Source organism: Scatophagus argus, chromosome 4 (assembly GCF_020382885.2).
Source record: "Scatophagus argus isolate fScaArg1 chromosome 4, fScaArg1.pri, whole genome shotgun sequence".
NCBI lineage: Eukaryota > Metazoa > Chordata > Actinopteri > Scatophagidae > Scatophagus > Scatophagus argus.
In genome coordinates this window covers 19,046,410-19,063,966 of record NC_058496.1, presented here as the reverse complement: position 1 = coordinate 19,063,966, position 17,557 = coordinate 19,046,410, and the positions used below count along the sequence as shown (strand labels likewise).

The window sequence follows — 17,557 nt, the reverse complement described above, 5'->3', positions numbered from 1 at the left end:
TAATTTATTCAACACAGCCATTTATGATCAAATATCTGCAAAAATAATAGCATTCCCATCAGCCTGCAGTTCATGTTTAGTGCTAAATAGCAAATCTTATCTTAAATTGTAATATGTAAGCATTTAGCTCAAAGAACTACTGTGCCTAAGCACAACCAAAAGCACCACAAAGTGATGTGCTTGCTTTGGAACAAGGGAGCCCACCAAGACAAAACACAAGTATTTAATGCACACTTTGGTGTCTCACAGAACATTTTTACTTATTTACCCGCTACACCTTTCCAAGATCAGCTTTGCCTTTTCCTAATATCAGCTTGATGACAGCAGGTACATTCAAAGCTTCACTGGTAGCTTCATCAAAATCTATTGCAGTACCTTGGCTATGCCCTGTCTCTCTTTCTGCTTCCTGTGGGACTGCGATTGGTTCAGTCAGAAAAAAACATATATCAAGATGCCACTTTGTGCTCTGGGATATTTTAATGAGAATTCTTTTTATAATGTATTTTTTTAGGGCTGGGACTGCATTAATTAAGCAATAATTAATCAACGGCGACAATTATTATTTTTTATTTTATCGCACAATAACACATTTTTTTAGTGAGCAACGGACTTTAAAATAATCGTTATAATAGAAACAACTGTGCGATAAAATTGTCGGCGTTAATTATCGCGTTAACGCAGTCCCAGCTCTAATTTTTTTATATGTTACAGACAAAGTTACTAATCTATTAATCATGACAATAACTGGCAGATTATTCAACCATGAAAATAATTATTAGGAGGCAACAAACAATAGACTAATAAACTTTCTTTTCTTCTCTGTTGTCCCAGGGCTGAAAGTGCGTGAGGTGATGATCAATGTGTCCCGTCAGCAGGTGGAGGATTTCCATGGACCTGAGGACTACTGGTGTCTCTGTGTGGCCTGGAGCCACCTGGGCACCTCAAAGAGTCGCAAGGCTACTGTCCGCATCGCCTGTGAGTATGGAAACACCTCCACAATTACTATTGTAGCAGCTATGTCACACAGATTATTTTAACATTTGGCAATATGTGACAACTGAGCAAGAATACTGTGGAAGTGAATAGTCTCGTGAGATGGATGTGTTTTCGACAGGGTATGCTGTCCTGTCTTTGGCCTTGTTGACGTTAAAAGTATCAGTTCATCTGGCCTGAACAAACAGTTCTTTTCAAAGGCTAATGAAGGCTGAAGTATGCCAGTGTTAGTGTAGGTAAAACTAGTACCTGAGGCTTATGTATACCAAATTAGTTACTGTTTATGTCTGGAAAATGTAAGCTTGTAATATTGTGTTCACATATATAAGTAAGTCAAATTGCAGCAATACATACCTGTACTCAACTCATGTCCTGTGCTCAGCTGTAAGAAAAAAGTCAAGGGTCAAAAAAAGGTTCAAATTGACAGCCTGTTTAATACAGTCTGTTTTCATAATGGTGCTTTATGTGTGTGCGTTAACCAGCAGAAATACATCCAGTTTCAATAATTTTGTTTTAACAGTATTTTCACAATATTGTATGCTAACAATCAGTGAGCACAACATAATACACAACATGACACATAAACAGCTGCTGACTTTAAGCAACAGCCACATTAGTTTTGTAGCTGATGTCTTCCTTTCTCTTGTCCTGCTAATGTCACTTTGCAAGCTGGATAGCTAAATAGCTCCCCAGCTGTAACACATTATCCAGTTTAAAATATTTCTGCTAATATCACCATTTGTCAGTTATTCTGGACTGCTAAAACAGAGAGGAATAGCACCAGCTGGATTTACACTGGTATGTTTTCATTCAACCTCTTACAGTTTGTTGATGAAACAACTAAAGCGACATCTCAGCCCACTTCCAGTCATACTCATGTTCTTCATTTATTGGTACAAACACCAAATAGATCAAGATTAAGTGATACAGGTGACATTTTGGTATGAATCAGTTCAGAGCAGAAGATAAAGGAAAAATAAAAAAAAATAAATAAAGGAAAGATAAAAGCAGATGAAAAGAAAGCCTTCAAGTCTGGTGAAGTAAGGCATGACTAGCTCTCAGTCACTGGGAAAAAGCTTTTTGATTTTCCCCTGGAGGTCCCTCTTGTATTATGATCATGCAGAATGACAGGTCACCACAACTGATTTACAATGTCCATGTGTCTCCAACAGACTGGCGCTAAAAGACAACAGTATCTTTTTTTTGTTTGTTTTTCAATTGTGAACACAACAAGCTGACACTATCTTAACAGAAAATGAATCAGATTTATCAGTGGTGAAATAATCAATTCCCAGAAACAAATGCTGTCTGATCAAGTTTAGACACAATCAACTATTCACAGCTGGTGTTGTCCAAATCCAATACTGCTGCCAGAGGGTGTTATTATCTAAGAGTCCTAGTTGAACTGAGTGTTTTAACTTGATTTTGTGTGTGTGTGTGTATATATATATATATATATATATATGGCCCTGAAGAGAATGCTGAGAGGAATCACATACTAAATTAATTTCTTCTTTTCTTTGAAAAAAGTAAAAATATGAGGTCAAAGATGATGTAATTTTGAAATTTCAAAGGAATATTCCTCTTCAAGAAGGCTGACATTCTAAGTTTTCAATAGATAGCAACAGTGCAATAACCTCTCAAAGGCAGTTTTGAAAATGGGAAGAACAGGCCCTGTCACTGTAGTATGCACATGAATGCCCAGGATGAGCAATCATCATGCACTTCCTCCATCCAGTTTATCCTCCAAACCACCTTGTCAACAGATTACCTAGCCCAGGGCCGTGGGATCCTCTCCATCTAATACCGGCTGTAGTGGGTTTTGAAGGTCATGGTGTGCTGAGCTGAGGGAGCAGGCTGGCATGTTAGCTGCTGAAGAGGATTGAGACCAGGCTGACCGTAACACTTGACACCTGACAGCTGCCTCTTATCTCTCCACACAGACCTGAGGAAAAACTTTGAGCAGGACCCCCAGGGGAAGGAGGTGCCAATCAACGGGATGATCGTTCTGCACTGTCGTCCCCCAGAGGGAGTGCCTATGGCGGAGGTAAGGCCATTGCTCCTCATTCCTCTTCTCCTGAAAGACGAGAAGCTTATACTCCCACAGAGGGGAGAAGATCAGCATCAGAGAGGCGAGGGAAACTCCCTGCTCAGATTCTACCTTCAGCTTGGCTTTCTCTGACCTTTAAGAGAATGATACAGTTGTGTTGGATACAGGCTATAAGTGCACATTGAAAAGTTAGAAGTAAAGGTGTTGTTTCTGAAGTGAGGTAGCCACTTGAGATGAAGAGGATTCACTTGAATCAAACCTGGCAAACAACTATATCATTTATCAATAAAATATAGACATGAGAGACTCACACACTCTGTTCTCGAATTCAGTTTCGAGCACCATTAGAATCGCAAGCCTTGTGAGTTCGTAGAAATTTGAGAAATGCCGGGCTTAAAGTGGGTTGCAAAATTAATGTTCCAATTGCAATAGTCCAATTTTGGAGGATGATTAAGGGGGTGGGTATGCAGTGGGGGGTATTCTCTTTGACTGAGCAGTAGCTCACCTGTTGGTGAAGACATTAAAGTCCTTAAAGGGAATCTCCTTGTGCCTGTCAGTTGTCACATGAACATTCAGATCTCTGAGCTTTGCATCATCTCATCAAAGCTATTATATCATAGGCTATAATTTTCTTTTATTTTTGAGTTCATTGCCATGTGCACTAGTATTGTTCCAGTCTTTTACTCTTGTGGATCATTTATAGAATGAGTTTCATCAGGAAACCTCCCTATGTACATGTCACCATTTGAGTCAGTGCAGGTTTGTGCAGAAAATCTGTCTTTTTGGGATCAGTGGGCTTGCAATATTTTAGCAGCAGAAAAAGAGCATAGTTTGGTTTTGGTTTCTGGCTGCCAAGACTGTGATGCATTTACCCCTGTGCCTCTGAATTTGATCATTGGCAATGGAAGATAAAATGCCACTTGTTTTTTGTGTGTTTTCACACATTGATTTTTGCATGAATGGTATTAACCCAAGCACATAGAAATACTTTGGAAAGTTAATTAATTTAATTGTCATTAAAAATGACACATTTCTTTGTGTGTGTGTGTGTGTGTGTGTGTGTGTGTGTGTGTGTGTGTGTGTGTGTGTGTGTGGGGTGGGGGGGGGGGTGAATGAGGGATCGGGTCGGGATCTTTGTGTTTGGTTTTTTGTTTATGTGTGTGACTCTTTGCAAGCGATTGAGAGAAACAGAGGAGTATTCCCAATTTTACAGTGTGCTATTACTATTAGCAAGGTAAATGAGTATAATTTTGAATGTTAACATGAAGTCACAGGAACTGTGTATATGACACCCCCCTCCCACTTGTCACTTGTGAAGGGTCCAAAAAGTTACGCTTGAACACACCACAAAGACGACAGCAAACATCAGCTAGCTTTTACGTCAACCAGAAGGTGGCGGTAGTCTGTAGACATCATTCATTTGACTAGTGCCAACAGTGCGACTGCAGACACTATCCAACTGTGCCAAATTGGCTGAAGACCACCCTTAGGGTTTAGCATCTCAATCTGTAAGGTGTTTAAGATATTTATTACCACAAATAGTCATTCTTATCTATTTATTTTGAATCGTTTTTTAGAAAATCGACCATATTATTACTATTTACTGTGAAAAATTACTCAGTACTGTGAAAAGAGTATTTCTACTCATAATCATCTGTGCTGGCATTCATTTTAGAATGTAGACAAGAATTACATTTTATCATGTTTTTGTGTTTGTTATATTGACTAACTATAGCATGGTTCAAGTTGAAGACACACACAAGACACAGCATAAGACAGAGAATGCACCCAAGTGTTGTGTCTTGCTTGTGGGATTAGAATCCTGCCATAATCTGAAACCGAAAGAAAACGTTTTGAAACCTTGAAATTCAGTGTTTGTAAATTTAAAACCTGAAATAAAGTTTTGCAAGTCTGAAAATAAGGTTTGAAACCTTGAAACGTATTTTGAAAGTCTGAAAAAAATGTTTGAATCTCTGCAAGCATAATTTTGTACTTGAATTTTTATTTTTCATAAGTGCAACATGCATATTACAGAGTTTCAGCCTCACATTTTCAGAGATTCAAACCTTTTGTTGCACCCTTGCTGTTTTTAAGTATACATTTTCAGAGTTTCAAATATGACATTGTTCACAACACGAAACCTGCACTGTCATCATTTTTCTTAAGCAAAGATCTGCAAAAAATTCAGCTTTTCCATTAGGAATATTTGGAATATTTTCTACTATTATACTTATTATTAAAGTAAATTGAATATCTTTAAGCTAAAACAGGCAGCTGTAGGTATTTTTTCCTCTTGTCTAACATGTTAATTGATTAATTGAGAAAATAATCAAGATGCATCAATAATGAAACTAGCCCTTAATTGCAGCCCCGCTTGTTAAACAAGCGTCTGTATTAGGAATGGAAATTAGTTGAATTATATTGACATTTAAACATCTAACATTTAGCCCCCAAAACTTCAAGAAAGATGAAAGGAGAGAGATGATAAAGAGACAGCACACATGAGAGACAGGATCTGCTTATCAGGGACGTGTGTTGTGTTGATCTGCTGACCAGACAGGGCAGAATGTGTCCATATCTGGTTTATTAGACCTGTTTTTATTGAAGGAAGGCACCGCTAATGAAGCTCTGTTAAGCTGGTGACAAAGTTTTGCCCAGTAGCAGCATTACAAGTAGTGGGTTTACTAGTTAAGTCACGTTTCTCAGTAGTGTTTAGTGTGCTGTTTTCTGAATCAAATAGCTTTTCGGTTGCTTAGCCTTTTTATTAATCAAGTAGTGAGGTAACAAGTAGTGAGGTCCACACAAGCCACATATTCCCAACCAAGTTCAAGAGCAGCTTGAGCAGCAGAGTTTTTTTCCATGGTCTGAAATAAAAGTGCTAATGCCCAGGCCTCGCACACTGTGTGAGCAGTGCATCTGCATCATGGTACCGCTCGCTTTTCATTTCATCTCCCATGTTAGCAGGTTAGAGCAGCACAGCACTTCATTTAGGGATTCAACTTTTTTTTTCCATTGATCTCGAGGGAGAAGGGATCTGTATTCATTTGTTACTGTGGTTACTGTGTTATAATTTTGTGTTAACTTACAATTTGACCTGACAGTACAGAAGTCTAAATCCAAGTTGAGTCATTGAAACTCATGCTAACTAACACACACACACCCACACACACGCACGCACACAGACACACACACACAGTCGTGTCTCCATCACGTTTGGGGACATTACACAGAGTTACATTCATTTCCTGGAGGATTAACCACCACCTAACCATAACAATAAACACCTGCCTAATCCTAACCCTTAATTTAACCAAACCATAACCTCAAACTAACCTTCAAGCAAGTCTTCACCCTAATATTTAATGATTTAAGTTGTGGGGACTTGCATTTTGTCCCCAGAAGTGGTTAGTGAACAGGAAGGCGGAAATGTGTAGGTACAAACCGGAAGATAGTAGCAAACTAATCTCCACATCACAGAGATTGAAGTAGAAAGTGTAAAAAAGTGTAAAGACAGCATACAGACAAAACAGACACACAGCAGGAGACATTTGCTTTTGGCTCAGCTCTACTGCCTCTACTACCTGATAAAGAACACTTTATTGTGAATTGTTGTTCTAATGCTATTAGCTTTTAAATACTGCCCAGTGGCAATTTAAATGGCAGCTCCCAGTGATACTGAGAACAGATGTTTGCAGATGTGATGAACCTGCAAGACTGACTTGTGGGAAAAACATAGACTTTAAATGCCTCAATGATAAAACCAAGTGCACATTCTTCTCTTAATGCACACTGTCTCCCTCCATACAGTATTTGGTCTAATGATAATCAGCATGAATGTGTCATTGATGTGTGCAGGGAACAGATATAAGTGGAGGTCAACTTCTGACCCTGTGCACTATAAATGATTCAGCATGGAAATGGACGAGTGATGTCATTCCAGCACCTCACAGTCGCAAGTGGGGATAAAAATAGTTGAATCTGAGCGCCACAGACAGAATCACATCCTCCCATCTATTCCTTTGTCAACACAAATGAGCCTGGCCTCAAGAGATGGGAGTGAATAATGTAGAGTGCACACAGCATATACCCTCAGCCCAGTCGATATCAGTACACCTCGACCATGAAATATTGAGATGGCGTCCGTGAGTGTGGTAGTGTGAGGTTTCAGAGTGCAGCTTCTGTAGCAAACAGCGCAGGCCCAACACAATGTGATCCTGTGGTTTGGAGTAGACCGCAAACACTGTGCTTCTGAAGAGCGTGTTTGGAAATCGCCTTCATCAGTAAGGATACCAAAGTGAGCTAATGAGTCTCCAGTCAGTCACAGTGGAATCATTCAGTATCATGCGAACTGCAAAAAAATACAGTTTATTTAAGCAAGAGTCTGACGCTTAGCAGGAATGTCTCCTGTTAAGAGGTTCTTATTGCACAATAGAAGTGCCAGAGAAAATATATTTCCAACAATGCTCTTTCCATTCAATTATTGTCCCATTAGACTGTAAGATTTTGACATGTTTTTCTAGTGCTTATTCCACTCTCAGCTCAGTTTTGTTGGAGTCAGTATTGACAAAAAGAGGAAATTGCAAACTCTTTTTTTTTTCTTTTTGTGGCAGTCGTGGATCAGCGGTTAGGGTGTCGGACCCGTAACCGGTGGATCGCTGGTTCGATTCCCCGTCCCGGTGTCCATGGCTGAGGTACCCTTGAGCAAGGTACCTAACCCCCACTGCTCCCCGGGCGCTGCACGCGGTCGCCCACTGCCCCGGGTTTGCTGTGTGTGTGTGCACGTCACTTGGGTGGGTTAAATGCAGAGAACAAATTTCGTTGGAGTGAGTTCCCTCCAATGACAAAATATGTCACTTTAACTTTATTTATTCTTTCACTCTTTTTTGGCTGGTTGAGAAAACCTCATTGTGTCCTGCCCACTTCTAAAATCAAACCTACGAATCCCGGTCTGGGCCCTTCTATGTGGGGTTTGCATGTTCTCCCTGTGCCTGCGTGGGTTTTCTCCGGGTACTCCGGCTTGTGTGTTGGCCCTGCGATTGACTGGCGACCAGTCCAGGGTGAATCCCACCTCTTGCCTGTAGTCTGCTGGGATAGACTCCAGCTCCCCCGCGACCCTGACGGATAAGCGGTATAGAAAATGGATGGATGGATGTTATATTAGAGAGTGATTTTGTTATATTATCTGAGAGAGCTTCTGACCCTAGCATCATTTTACATTCTAACAAGGTGTTTGCTGTCGGCCTGTGCCCCAAAATTAAATTTTTGTTTTGACCTTTCAAAAAAGAACTTTGGGCACCCCTATTATAACGGATGGAAGGCACATCTTGACTTCCTCCCAGTGAACAAAAGTGAAGCCAAAATGATCGGACAGCGGAGCCGTGGTATCAAGTTCCTGCCCATACAGCCATATGACCTAATCACACGTAGCGCTCAGCTTACAGTCATCTTGTTATTATAGCATCAAATAACTGATTCAAACCATAAAATGAACACTTGAACATATATCAGTGTGATACATCAACACTGCCTAAAATGACAGAAACCATATTTGAGAAGAAATTATTTGACATGTACTTCGAATTTTTACTTTGGCCCATGTCCCGTTTGGGCGTGACTGGGGGTGATTGAAATGCTTTGGCTTCACTTTACAGGAGCTATCATATTGTCCATCTTTATATAAGGTCAGTGATTTCATCCTCTAAATGAAACTGACAATCAGGGAGTTTTGGGCAGTAAAAAAAATGTTGCAGTGATAGTTTTATTTTGTTACTTTGTATAGTTACCTTCATTTTTTTTTTCTAACATTGCAGGCCTCAGTAAATCAGATTGCTGCATAAAATACATTACGGTAATTAATCATGATCCCCAAAGGTATTTAGTAGTGCTCATCAACAGACAAAACATGTCCATTCAGGAACAGCACAAGACCTGTCTGTGACAGCAGAGGTCCCTGTAGTAACCTAAAAACTTACCGGATAGCTCAGCATGACTGACAGGTTTGTACTATGAGAGTTGTATGCTGTTTTAGATCACTAAGAAAGAAACAGAAAAAGGAAGAGCTGCTTTCAGCTGCTCCTCTGCCTGCCAGAAGAATGTCAGCCCCACACCTCTGTAGCTGTCTTGTCTGCAGTGTCTTCATGTCACAGGTCCCCATGTCACTTCTGCACCACAGGTGCCAGTAAAAGTGATAGCATTGTCTTTTTGGGAATCATGAGACAGTATGTTAACAGAATGAAGTGACAGAGGTCCTAATAAGAGCACTGCACATGGAAATCACACTTAGTGTAGATGTTAACATAATGAGCAACTCATTGTAGACCTCATACTGTAAAGTACCAAAACGACCTTGATGTGTGTGAACAACCTGATAAATAGTCTTCATAACAACAATTAATCCCTATGAAAAATGTCAGACTCACAATTGTAACCAACTCTGCGGTTCCTCTGCACTTTAGCCTCTTTTAGCACATTGTTTTGTTTTGGGGCCAGCAAAATCCCCTGTCATCAACCTCAACTCCTCACTCTGATGAAGCCACTTCACACCAACCAAGCACCAAAGTTAGCAAGAGAAGAGTAAATGCTGGACTTCCATACATGAAGTGGACAGAATGCTCCAAATGAATGCTAATGTTGTTAAGTCTGTGCTGGATTTGTAAATAACTGTTAGCACATTAACAAGTAAGACATAACAACTTCATAAGGTGATAATACACTCAGCGGCCACTTTGTGATACAATCTGATGCAGTCTGCCAAAACAGTGCTGCCAAGCTGAAAATGTTCAGTTTGTGGTTACACTGTTTGACGTGTGCAAACTCAATTAGAGCGCATACTGTCATATTACCGAGGTGATAGATAAAGGTGCTGTTTCGCTGGGCTGCAGTATATTGAGAGGTGTTTCTAAATTGTTTATCCTCCCTGTTTATATACATGAGTGGGCAGAATGGCAGAGTGGCCAGTTCAACACCATCACTTACTATGACCTCAATGCTCATACATAAAAATGTGGCAGTGTCTGCAAAAACTGAGCATGAATAAACAGGCATCATTAAAGTAGGCAACATATGGATTATGTTGGATTGTATGTTGAATTAAAGTAATTAAAATAAACGTCGTACTTTTGCTGCTATGTTAGAAGTGGGTTTATTGACATAATGTCCAGCTCTCTGGTAGTTCCAGTTTAAACTGACACAAAGTTGAAATCATTCCTTTTCTGTTTCAGATATTTTTCCAAGCAAATGAAGCCCTGGCGTGCAGAGTTGAACGAGTGTATTGATGCTTTACAATACATGAAACTTTTGTTCATTTATATTTTTTATTTCTCGAACAATCTTTAAAGACAGAATTTGACCTTTCCGATAAGGTTCAGGAGGTAGAGTGACCATCCATTGATCTGAAGACTGGTGGTTTGATCCTCGATCCCTTCACTCTGTTTGTTGAAGTGTCCTTGGTCATGATACTGAACCCCAAATGGCTCCCAAAGGCACAGACACCACTTTGCTTTGTAGGCTCTTCCACCAGTGTATGTGTGTGCGTGTGTGTGTGTGTGTGTGTGTGAGAATGCTGACCTGTGTTGTAAAGCACATTAAGTAGTCAATCAGACTAGAAAAAATGGTGTGTAAATGTCCTCTATTCATATTTACCATTCCTCACTTAGGTTTATAACGTGAAACATGTGTTATCTTAAATTAATAATAATAACAGTAACGCTAAAGCTTGTTTTATTTTGTTTTTGTGTTGATTTTAGTGCGCCATGCATTCGAAAGCAGCTGTGAACCATGTGAGATTTTAAAGTTGCACTGTAAACAATTATTGAATAAATAATTGAATAAATCTCTGAAAAACTTGAATGTGGTTGAAAAGTAAACATTTATATCACAGCTATATCAAGAGGTATTGTTTGGATACATGTTTACTACATTTACATTTGTCAGACAAACTGTAATGCCAAGATATTTTCTTCATCCATTCAACAGTTATCTGCGTTTCCTGTTAATTCAAATTTAGGACACAGATGTGTGAGTATTGTCTGTGAGTGTCAACTGTTTCATGCAGAAAAGTGTTTGCTACAAAAAAATCTTTCATACATTGTATTCAAGTAGCACAGACTGTAATTTGCCTATGGTTAATAGGACGTAGGAGCAGCTTATTTGTAATTTTGCTTCGGTGCTCCCGATCCAAAACCAATCCCCCACTTTTACTTCACAGATATCAGGGGGTGTGAATGCAAAGCAGATCTTTTAACTCAGGGATAAAGGAGTCCATGAGAACCCTGTATAATGAGTTTCTTTTGAGAGGTTACTCTGAGAGAAAGTGTGAAATGAACATCCAAACTGGAAGCCAATTTCAACTTCCCTGAATGAAAGCCTTTAATCCAAGATGAATCCCCTTGATCTACAGTAGCTCAGGTAGACAGCCTGGGCTACGGGACAAAGGGGAATCAACTAAATGCTTCTGCACTGTGATACAAGCTGTTCTCTGTTGAGCTTCACAAAGACATTTGCAATGCTACTCCAAAACAAGTTAGCATTTAACTCTCGTGCCTCCCCTGCACTCTTTCTACTTTTCTGTTGCAACTGCGGAGCAGTTCGGTTATTTTGTCATAGGTCAGAGAAAAGTCTCCAAGAGAGCAGATGATGAGCTTCATTATTAAGCTAAGCAATTACACATGCACACACCCCAAGCCTAGACTGAAGCCGGGGGTTCCTTCTATTTATTTCGTTGAGATAAGACAGATCTGGGTGGAATAGTAATGTCATGCCACATTGCTCAGAGGGGAAGAGAGGTGGCATTTGGGAAGCAATGGGGGAGGCGGATGGGCAACGCACACCCACTTTGTGTGTTCCCGATATCTTTTCTGATTAACCTCCGGAGTAGGAGAGCACAGCTAAGTCGCTGATAGCTCCCGCCAACTCCACCTGCTGCTGTCATTTCGTTGCTGTTCGTATGAACACACTGAACCATGCGGAGTTCAAAGTGTGTGTGTGTGTGTGTGAGAGAGAGAGAGAGAGAGCAATGACCATGGCTTTCTTCACACGTACTGCTGATTGGTTGCATAAGGGACTTGTTGGGTGGATTAGCTCCGTGCTCGGCGGAATGGTTCTGGTATGCTGCTCAGAGGCATCTCCTGGTCCCAAGGGTAGGCCTGACAGAAATGCTTAATCCATGTAATTGCATTGATGAGATACTCAGCAATTAAAAAGTCCTGATACCCACACCAGCTTCTTCACAGGCAGCCAAGAGTTGCCCGAGGGGCGGGGGGCGGTGATACTAAGTTGTAACACCTAAGCATGATTCAGCAGACAGATTTTTCTCTTGCACTGAAGCGTACCAATTGTACTGCGTCACCTTGACATCGAATGACCATTAGACCCGAGACTGGGGCGATGAGGCACCCAAGCACAAGGAAAAATGTGTCATCTGGCAAGGTCTTGATCAGCGTTCTCCTCATAAGTCTTGATGATGGCTGCGGTGTCACCCATTACACTGTGCTTCTGTCCTCTAATTGCCCCTCAGCCACCACATTTCTCAGCATCTAATCATCAGCAAATGTCATCTGAATGAGATGTGTACATGTGTGTGTATGTGTGTGTGTGTGTGTGTGTGTGTGTATGTGTCTGTACTTAAGTAGATGAGAAGACGTGGCTGCTGTGCAGGGCTAGAGGAGGTGACCTTCTGGGGCAGTCCGGGTATTGAAATCACAGGGAGGAAACCCTGATGTGGGACCCCGCCTGGAAACCCCTCCGTCAAAGCTGACACTGATGACCACATCCTAATTGAAACAAATGTGCCAATTAGGCAATTCATTCCTCACATCCTCTGCCACACTCTTGCCAGGCTAATTTGTATTTGTCCTTTCATTTTTTTCTCACACTCCCCCCTCCTCTGTCTCTCTCCCGCTCTCTTTGTGTATCTCTCTCTCTCTTCCTGTCTGCTCAGTGAATCTTTTCATCATTACCCAAGGGCTGTTAGCAGCAGATAGACAACTAATGTGCAGCATGGCCCCAAACACTGTGAGGGCCACCTTGTGCCACACGTTAATTGCCTCTTTCAAGTCACAAATTTCCCAGGATAAAATAGAAATAAATACATAAAGAGTCACAGGATGGGGGTGTCACCACTTGTGTCACCCATTCAGTGACAGATAACTTTAATCATGAGATGTAAGACTCCATCACCGAGTTCTCTGTCTCTCCATTTTCTTATCTATCAATGATGCTAAGCGTTTTGCCCCCGATGAAACCCATGCTAAAGGTTATCTTTTAATTGTATAGAAGAATACTGAAGATCAGCCTCCCAAGTTTTCTTCAAGGCAAACGGGGGAAAAAAGAGACTTCAGCCATCGTAATTGTATTGTATTCCTCTCTTCTGAAAAAGAAAAATTGCCGCTCTTGGTAACAGTGCTACAATTGACTCAATAGATGTGAAAAATACAGAATGTGAGCAATTATTACAGTGTTATGATGTTCATTATCATTTTTATACATGTCACTGTATACCTGCAATCCATCATACCTGGGTTCTATGTGTCATTTCTATTTACCCAGTGTTTGCATGCCCACAGGCACTTCCTATTTGCATCCTGCCTGAGTGTTGTTTATTGTAAAAGGTGCCTGTGTGCATCCTATAAATCCATCAGCCCAGCACATTCTGCCACACTACGAATATAATTTGCAAACGCAGCGATGCAGCTCCTTTACCAGGGTAGAGGCACTAAAGCGTCACTAAGTTTGTAATTCATAATTAGTTTTCCTCTCTGTTGTTGGTAATTGGTTATAGTGCTTCTTTTGACTGCCTAATGGCTTGCTGCCTAGCTGTGGTTATACAGGGGAGTAAATCCATATATGAGATCTGCACCCTCTGACAGGGCTCGAAGGTTTAGCATGCTAATAATAAACTCGTTTCATGACGATGTGTCACCCAACCACAACTAAAGGCAAATGTGCTATATACTAAAAGCCTGACGCTGTCTCACAGATTACTGTGAGAGAGAGCTCTGTGTCTTATACTTGCTTACTATATTCTTGATGCAAATGGAGATGCTGCTTGTTATCACACCTAACACTCCAGCCTCATCAGAGGCCCTACATTTCAATGTGTGACGCTATAGTTAGTCTTTTAGCATCTAGTATTGGAATACGAGGAGCAAGAAAAGTATGAGTTGGGAGATGGCTGGGTTGGTCAGATGGGTCAAACACAGGACTTCCCTGCAGGAGACCAGAGTTTGAGTCCTGTTTGAAATGTTAGCTGCTTTTTTAGCTTATGTTACATTCTGTGGCTGTATGACATGTATGTACGTTATTGTCATGGTGTTGAGCTTGTATACATCAAAAGTGACAGATGAGCTTGTTGCACAGTTAGGGAAGTTGTTGAGTCAAGGATGAAAATTGACCTTGAAAGGACTGATAATCTTGAGGAGAATGTGTTCACTGTGCTCCCCTGTAATTGGACTCATCATTCCAGACGGCATTTTAACTATTGTAAAATTACAGGATGGCCATTGAACTGGACAAGCCAAAAGAGAATACCAGTAGCTGTCCATAACTGACATTACAGACAGACCATTTGGCTTCTAATGGTCTACCAGATTATAAAAAACATTTTGAACTGAACTGAACTGAACTTTTTGACCTCTATTTACACACAAAAGTCTCGCTGAGCTGATAAAATAAATGAAGTATGAGACCAATGAATTTGTTGAAGCAGGTAATTGTGAGTGTAACTACTAATACAGTGGTGAGGATGAAAAATTACCTACGTATGCACTCCAGAATGAGTTGAGATTTTGTTTTGCTTATCTTTTCAGTAATGTCATTTCTCATGTTGTTAATTGATTTCCTGCCTGTACAACATCCATTGCACGTCTGCCCGTCCTGGGTGAGGGATCCCTCCTCTGTTGCTCACCCTGAGGTTTCTTCCATTTTTTCCTGTTAAAGGTTTTTCTGGGAGTTTTTCCTTAGTCGATGTGAGGGTCGAAGGGCAGAGGATGTTGCTGATGTTATGTTAAGCCCTTTGAGACAAACTGCTTGTAAAAATGGGCTATACAAATAAAGTTGACTTGACTTGAAAAGTTGACTTGAACTATGATCAATAACCAGTGCAGGTAATGTTAAAGTCAACCTACCTTCCCTGGAGACATAAATACAGTCTGAATTGAGTTTTACTTTACTAGTACAGTGCATGTGTTTGTTTATGTATATATGTATACACATGTATACAAATATATGTGTGGGTCTAAGTGTTTCAAGAGGCAAACATATCAGTTAATGAACTGAATTGGTTTATATCCAGACAGCCCGGCCGCACTCAGACACAGAGCTGAATGGTTTGATGCTCACTTGTTTATTCAAAAATGATGAAAGATGGTGACCCACAAGCACCTGACATCATTCACAAGTCATTGCCTCATTCGCTGTCAATGATGCATGCCAAAAGCATCATTTGTGATCCCCTGAACAGGTTGGAGTGCCCTGGCATCCCAACAAACTGAATGAGATCTCCAGCTGTCAGATTAGCAGCGCTGACACCGATGTTGACACCGATAGCAAATGTGTTCAAGTAGCCTTTGAAATTAATTAATTAATTTTAAATTGCCAAACAGTGATTCAAAATTATAAAAATCAATAAAAAGATTCCAAATTTAGTACAGAAGAGGAAAGGAGAGAATGGATTTTATTTACAAAAAACAAGCAAATTTGCAATACTCCTGTTGTGTTATTGGAATAAAGTGTCAGAGGATGAGTTCTCTTGACTGTCAGCTCCCAACTCCAAAATTACATTTCCCATGATGCAACTCAATAGTACCTTTTTTTTGTCCCTCCCTACCTGAAAAACTGACATATCTTCACACAACTGTAGTCTACATGTTACGTAGACTGTCTGTTACGAGCTCCAAGTCCACAATAAAACACCAGATTTAAACAAAATCCTGGGTTATAGATAGTTCAATACTTTATTAATTACTATTGTTATCCATACTTTACTTACAGTTTCACTTCCAAAATGGTTTAGATGCATCAGCTATGGCTACTTTCTGTTCTACAACCTGTCTCATCATCTGACCTCTCATTCTAGTCTTGTTAGACTTCCTTGATTACTGGTTGATAAATGTCTTAGAACAGATGTGTATCATGTCTCTGTCCTTTATTGCCGCTGTTGTACAGGTGGAATGGCTAAAAAACGAAGAGCTGCTGAGTTCTCTGACTGATGACAACATCGACACCCGTGCGGACCACAACCTCATCATCAACGAGGCGCGACTGTCCGACTCGGGCAACTACACCTGTCTGGCCAGCAACATTGTGGCTAAGAGACGCAGTGCCACTGCCACTGTGATAGTCTTTGGTACGCCGTCCTCCCAGCTGCTGTTATTGCCTGTTAGAACACATTACAGTGTTCTGACACACTGTTTACATTGCACTTCAGAACAATTTGTTTGGGTTTCTGCACCCCTATACAAGTGATTAAGAGACCCCTCTCCATGTTTCCACTGAAGAGCGATGTTTCCTCTTTATTTCGTTGAATGTATTATTCAAAGACTCAATTTACAGCCTCTCATTTAAAATCAATGTGTACTTTATGAAAGGAAATAAGCCACTGTGTCTTAATCTCATTTAAAAGGAGTGTTGCTTATTAAGTATTTATTTGCCAGAGGCCTTCCAGCAATGCAGGCTCACCAGCACTGATAGCACTGCTAAACATTTAGCTTCCGTTAGACAGAGAGACCATTGAGTAAACTGCTTCAGTCAGAGCACTAAGTGGTCGACTCCAACCTGTCGACCACTATGAGTCAGTGTCGCCTTTAGAAATGGCTATTCCATTTAATGGCTGTTTTCTTTGCCTTCGCACAGTTTCACGTTTTTATCTTAATCCAGGAGCAAAGAACATTGAACTGGCAATTAGGGAAGAGGGAGCTGTATATCCACCACAATGAATGTGCTCTGCTCAATCTGCTCTAGCAGTTATGCATTGTTGCCTTGCAGCGCCTCGGAGCAAGCATAATCATTAATAACCCCAGCTCCTGTTAGAGTATTTAACCATGCCTGAGTTTCTGGGAAAGCAATACATGTTGTTGTGCTCTACCTCTTCCTCTCCTCTAACTTTGTTGAACTCTTTCCAGTGAACGGCGGCTGGTCCCTGTGGACAGAGTGGTCGGCTTGTAATGTGCCATGTGGGCGGGGTGTCCAGAAGCGATCACGAACCTGTACTAACCCAGCGCCTCTCAATGGTGGGGCTTTCTGCGAGGGCATGTCAGTACAGAAGATCACCTGCAACGCACTTTGCCCAAGTCAGTTCCATCTAAGTTTCTGCTGAGAACACTTAAGTACAACTGTATTGTACAAGTTTATACATATTGAAGTTTCTCTTCTCGGGGTGTCAGAAGTTATTAATAATTGCTTAAGGATGCTTAAACTGACATATCAAAGATAATGACAGGCTTTGAAGAATGTAAAACTATTTTCTCAATGATTTTGGTGGATGACAAGCTATTAATTAACACTTCTAGCACAATCTTT

The 17,557-nt window shown here is 40.7% G+C and overlaps 1 protein-coding gene across 2 annotated transcripts in view; it reads left to right on the top strand.

The window, feature by feature from the left end:
• Window positions 1-17,557, top strand: part of unc5db (unc-5 netrin receptor Db) — a 161,876-nt gene that overhangs the window by 91,964 nt on the left and 52,355 nt on the right. For both annotated transcript variants that reach the window (XM_046386154.1, XM_046386153.1), the window contains exons 4-7: window positions 832-975; window positions 2,937-3,040; window positions 16,205-16,385; window positions 17,161-17,328. In XM_046386154.1, coding sequence (XP_046242110.1) covers window positions 832-975; window positions 2,937-3,040; window positions 16,205-16,385; window positions 17,161-17,328 — 597 coding nt within the window. The remainder of the gene's footprint in view (window positions 1-831; window positions 976-2,936; window positions 3,041-16,204; window positions 16,386-17,160; window positions 17,329-17,557) is intronic.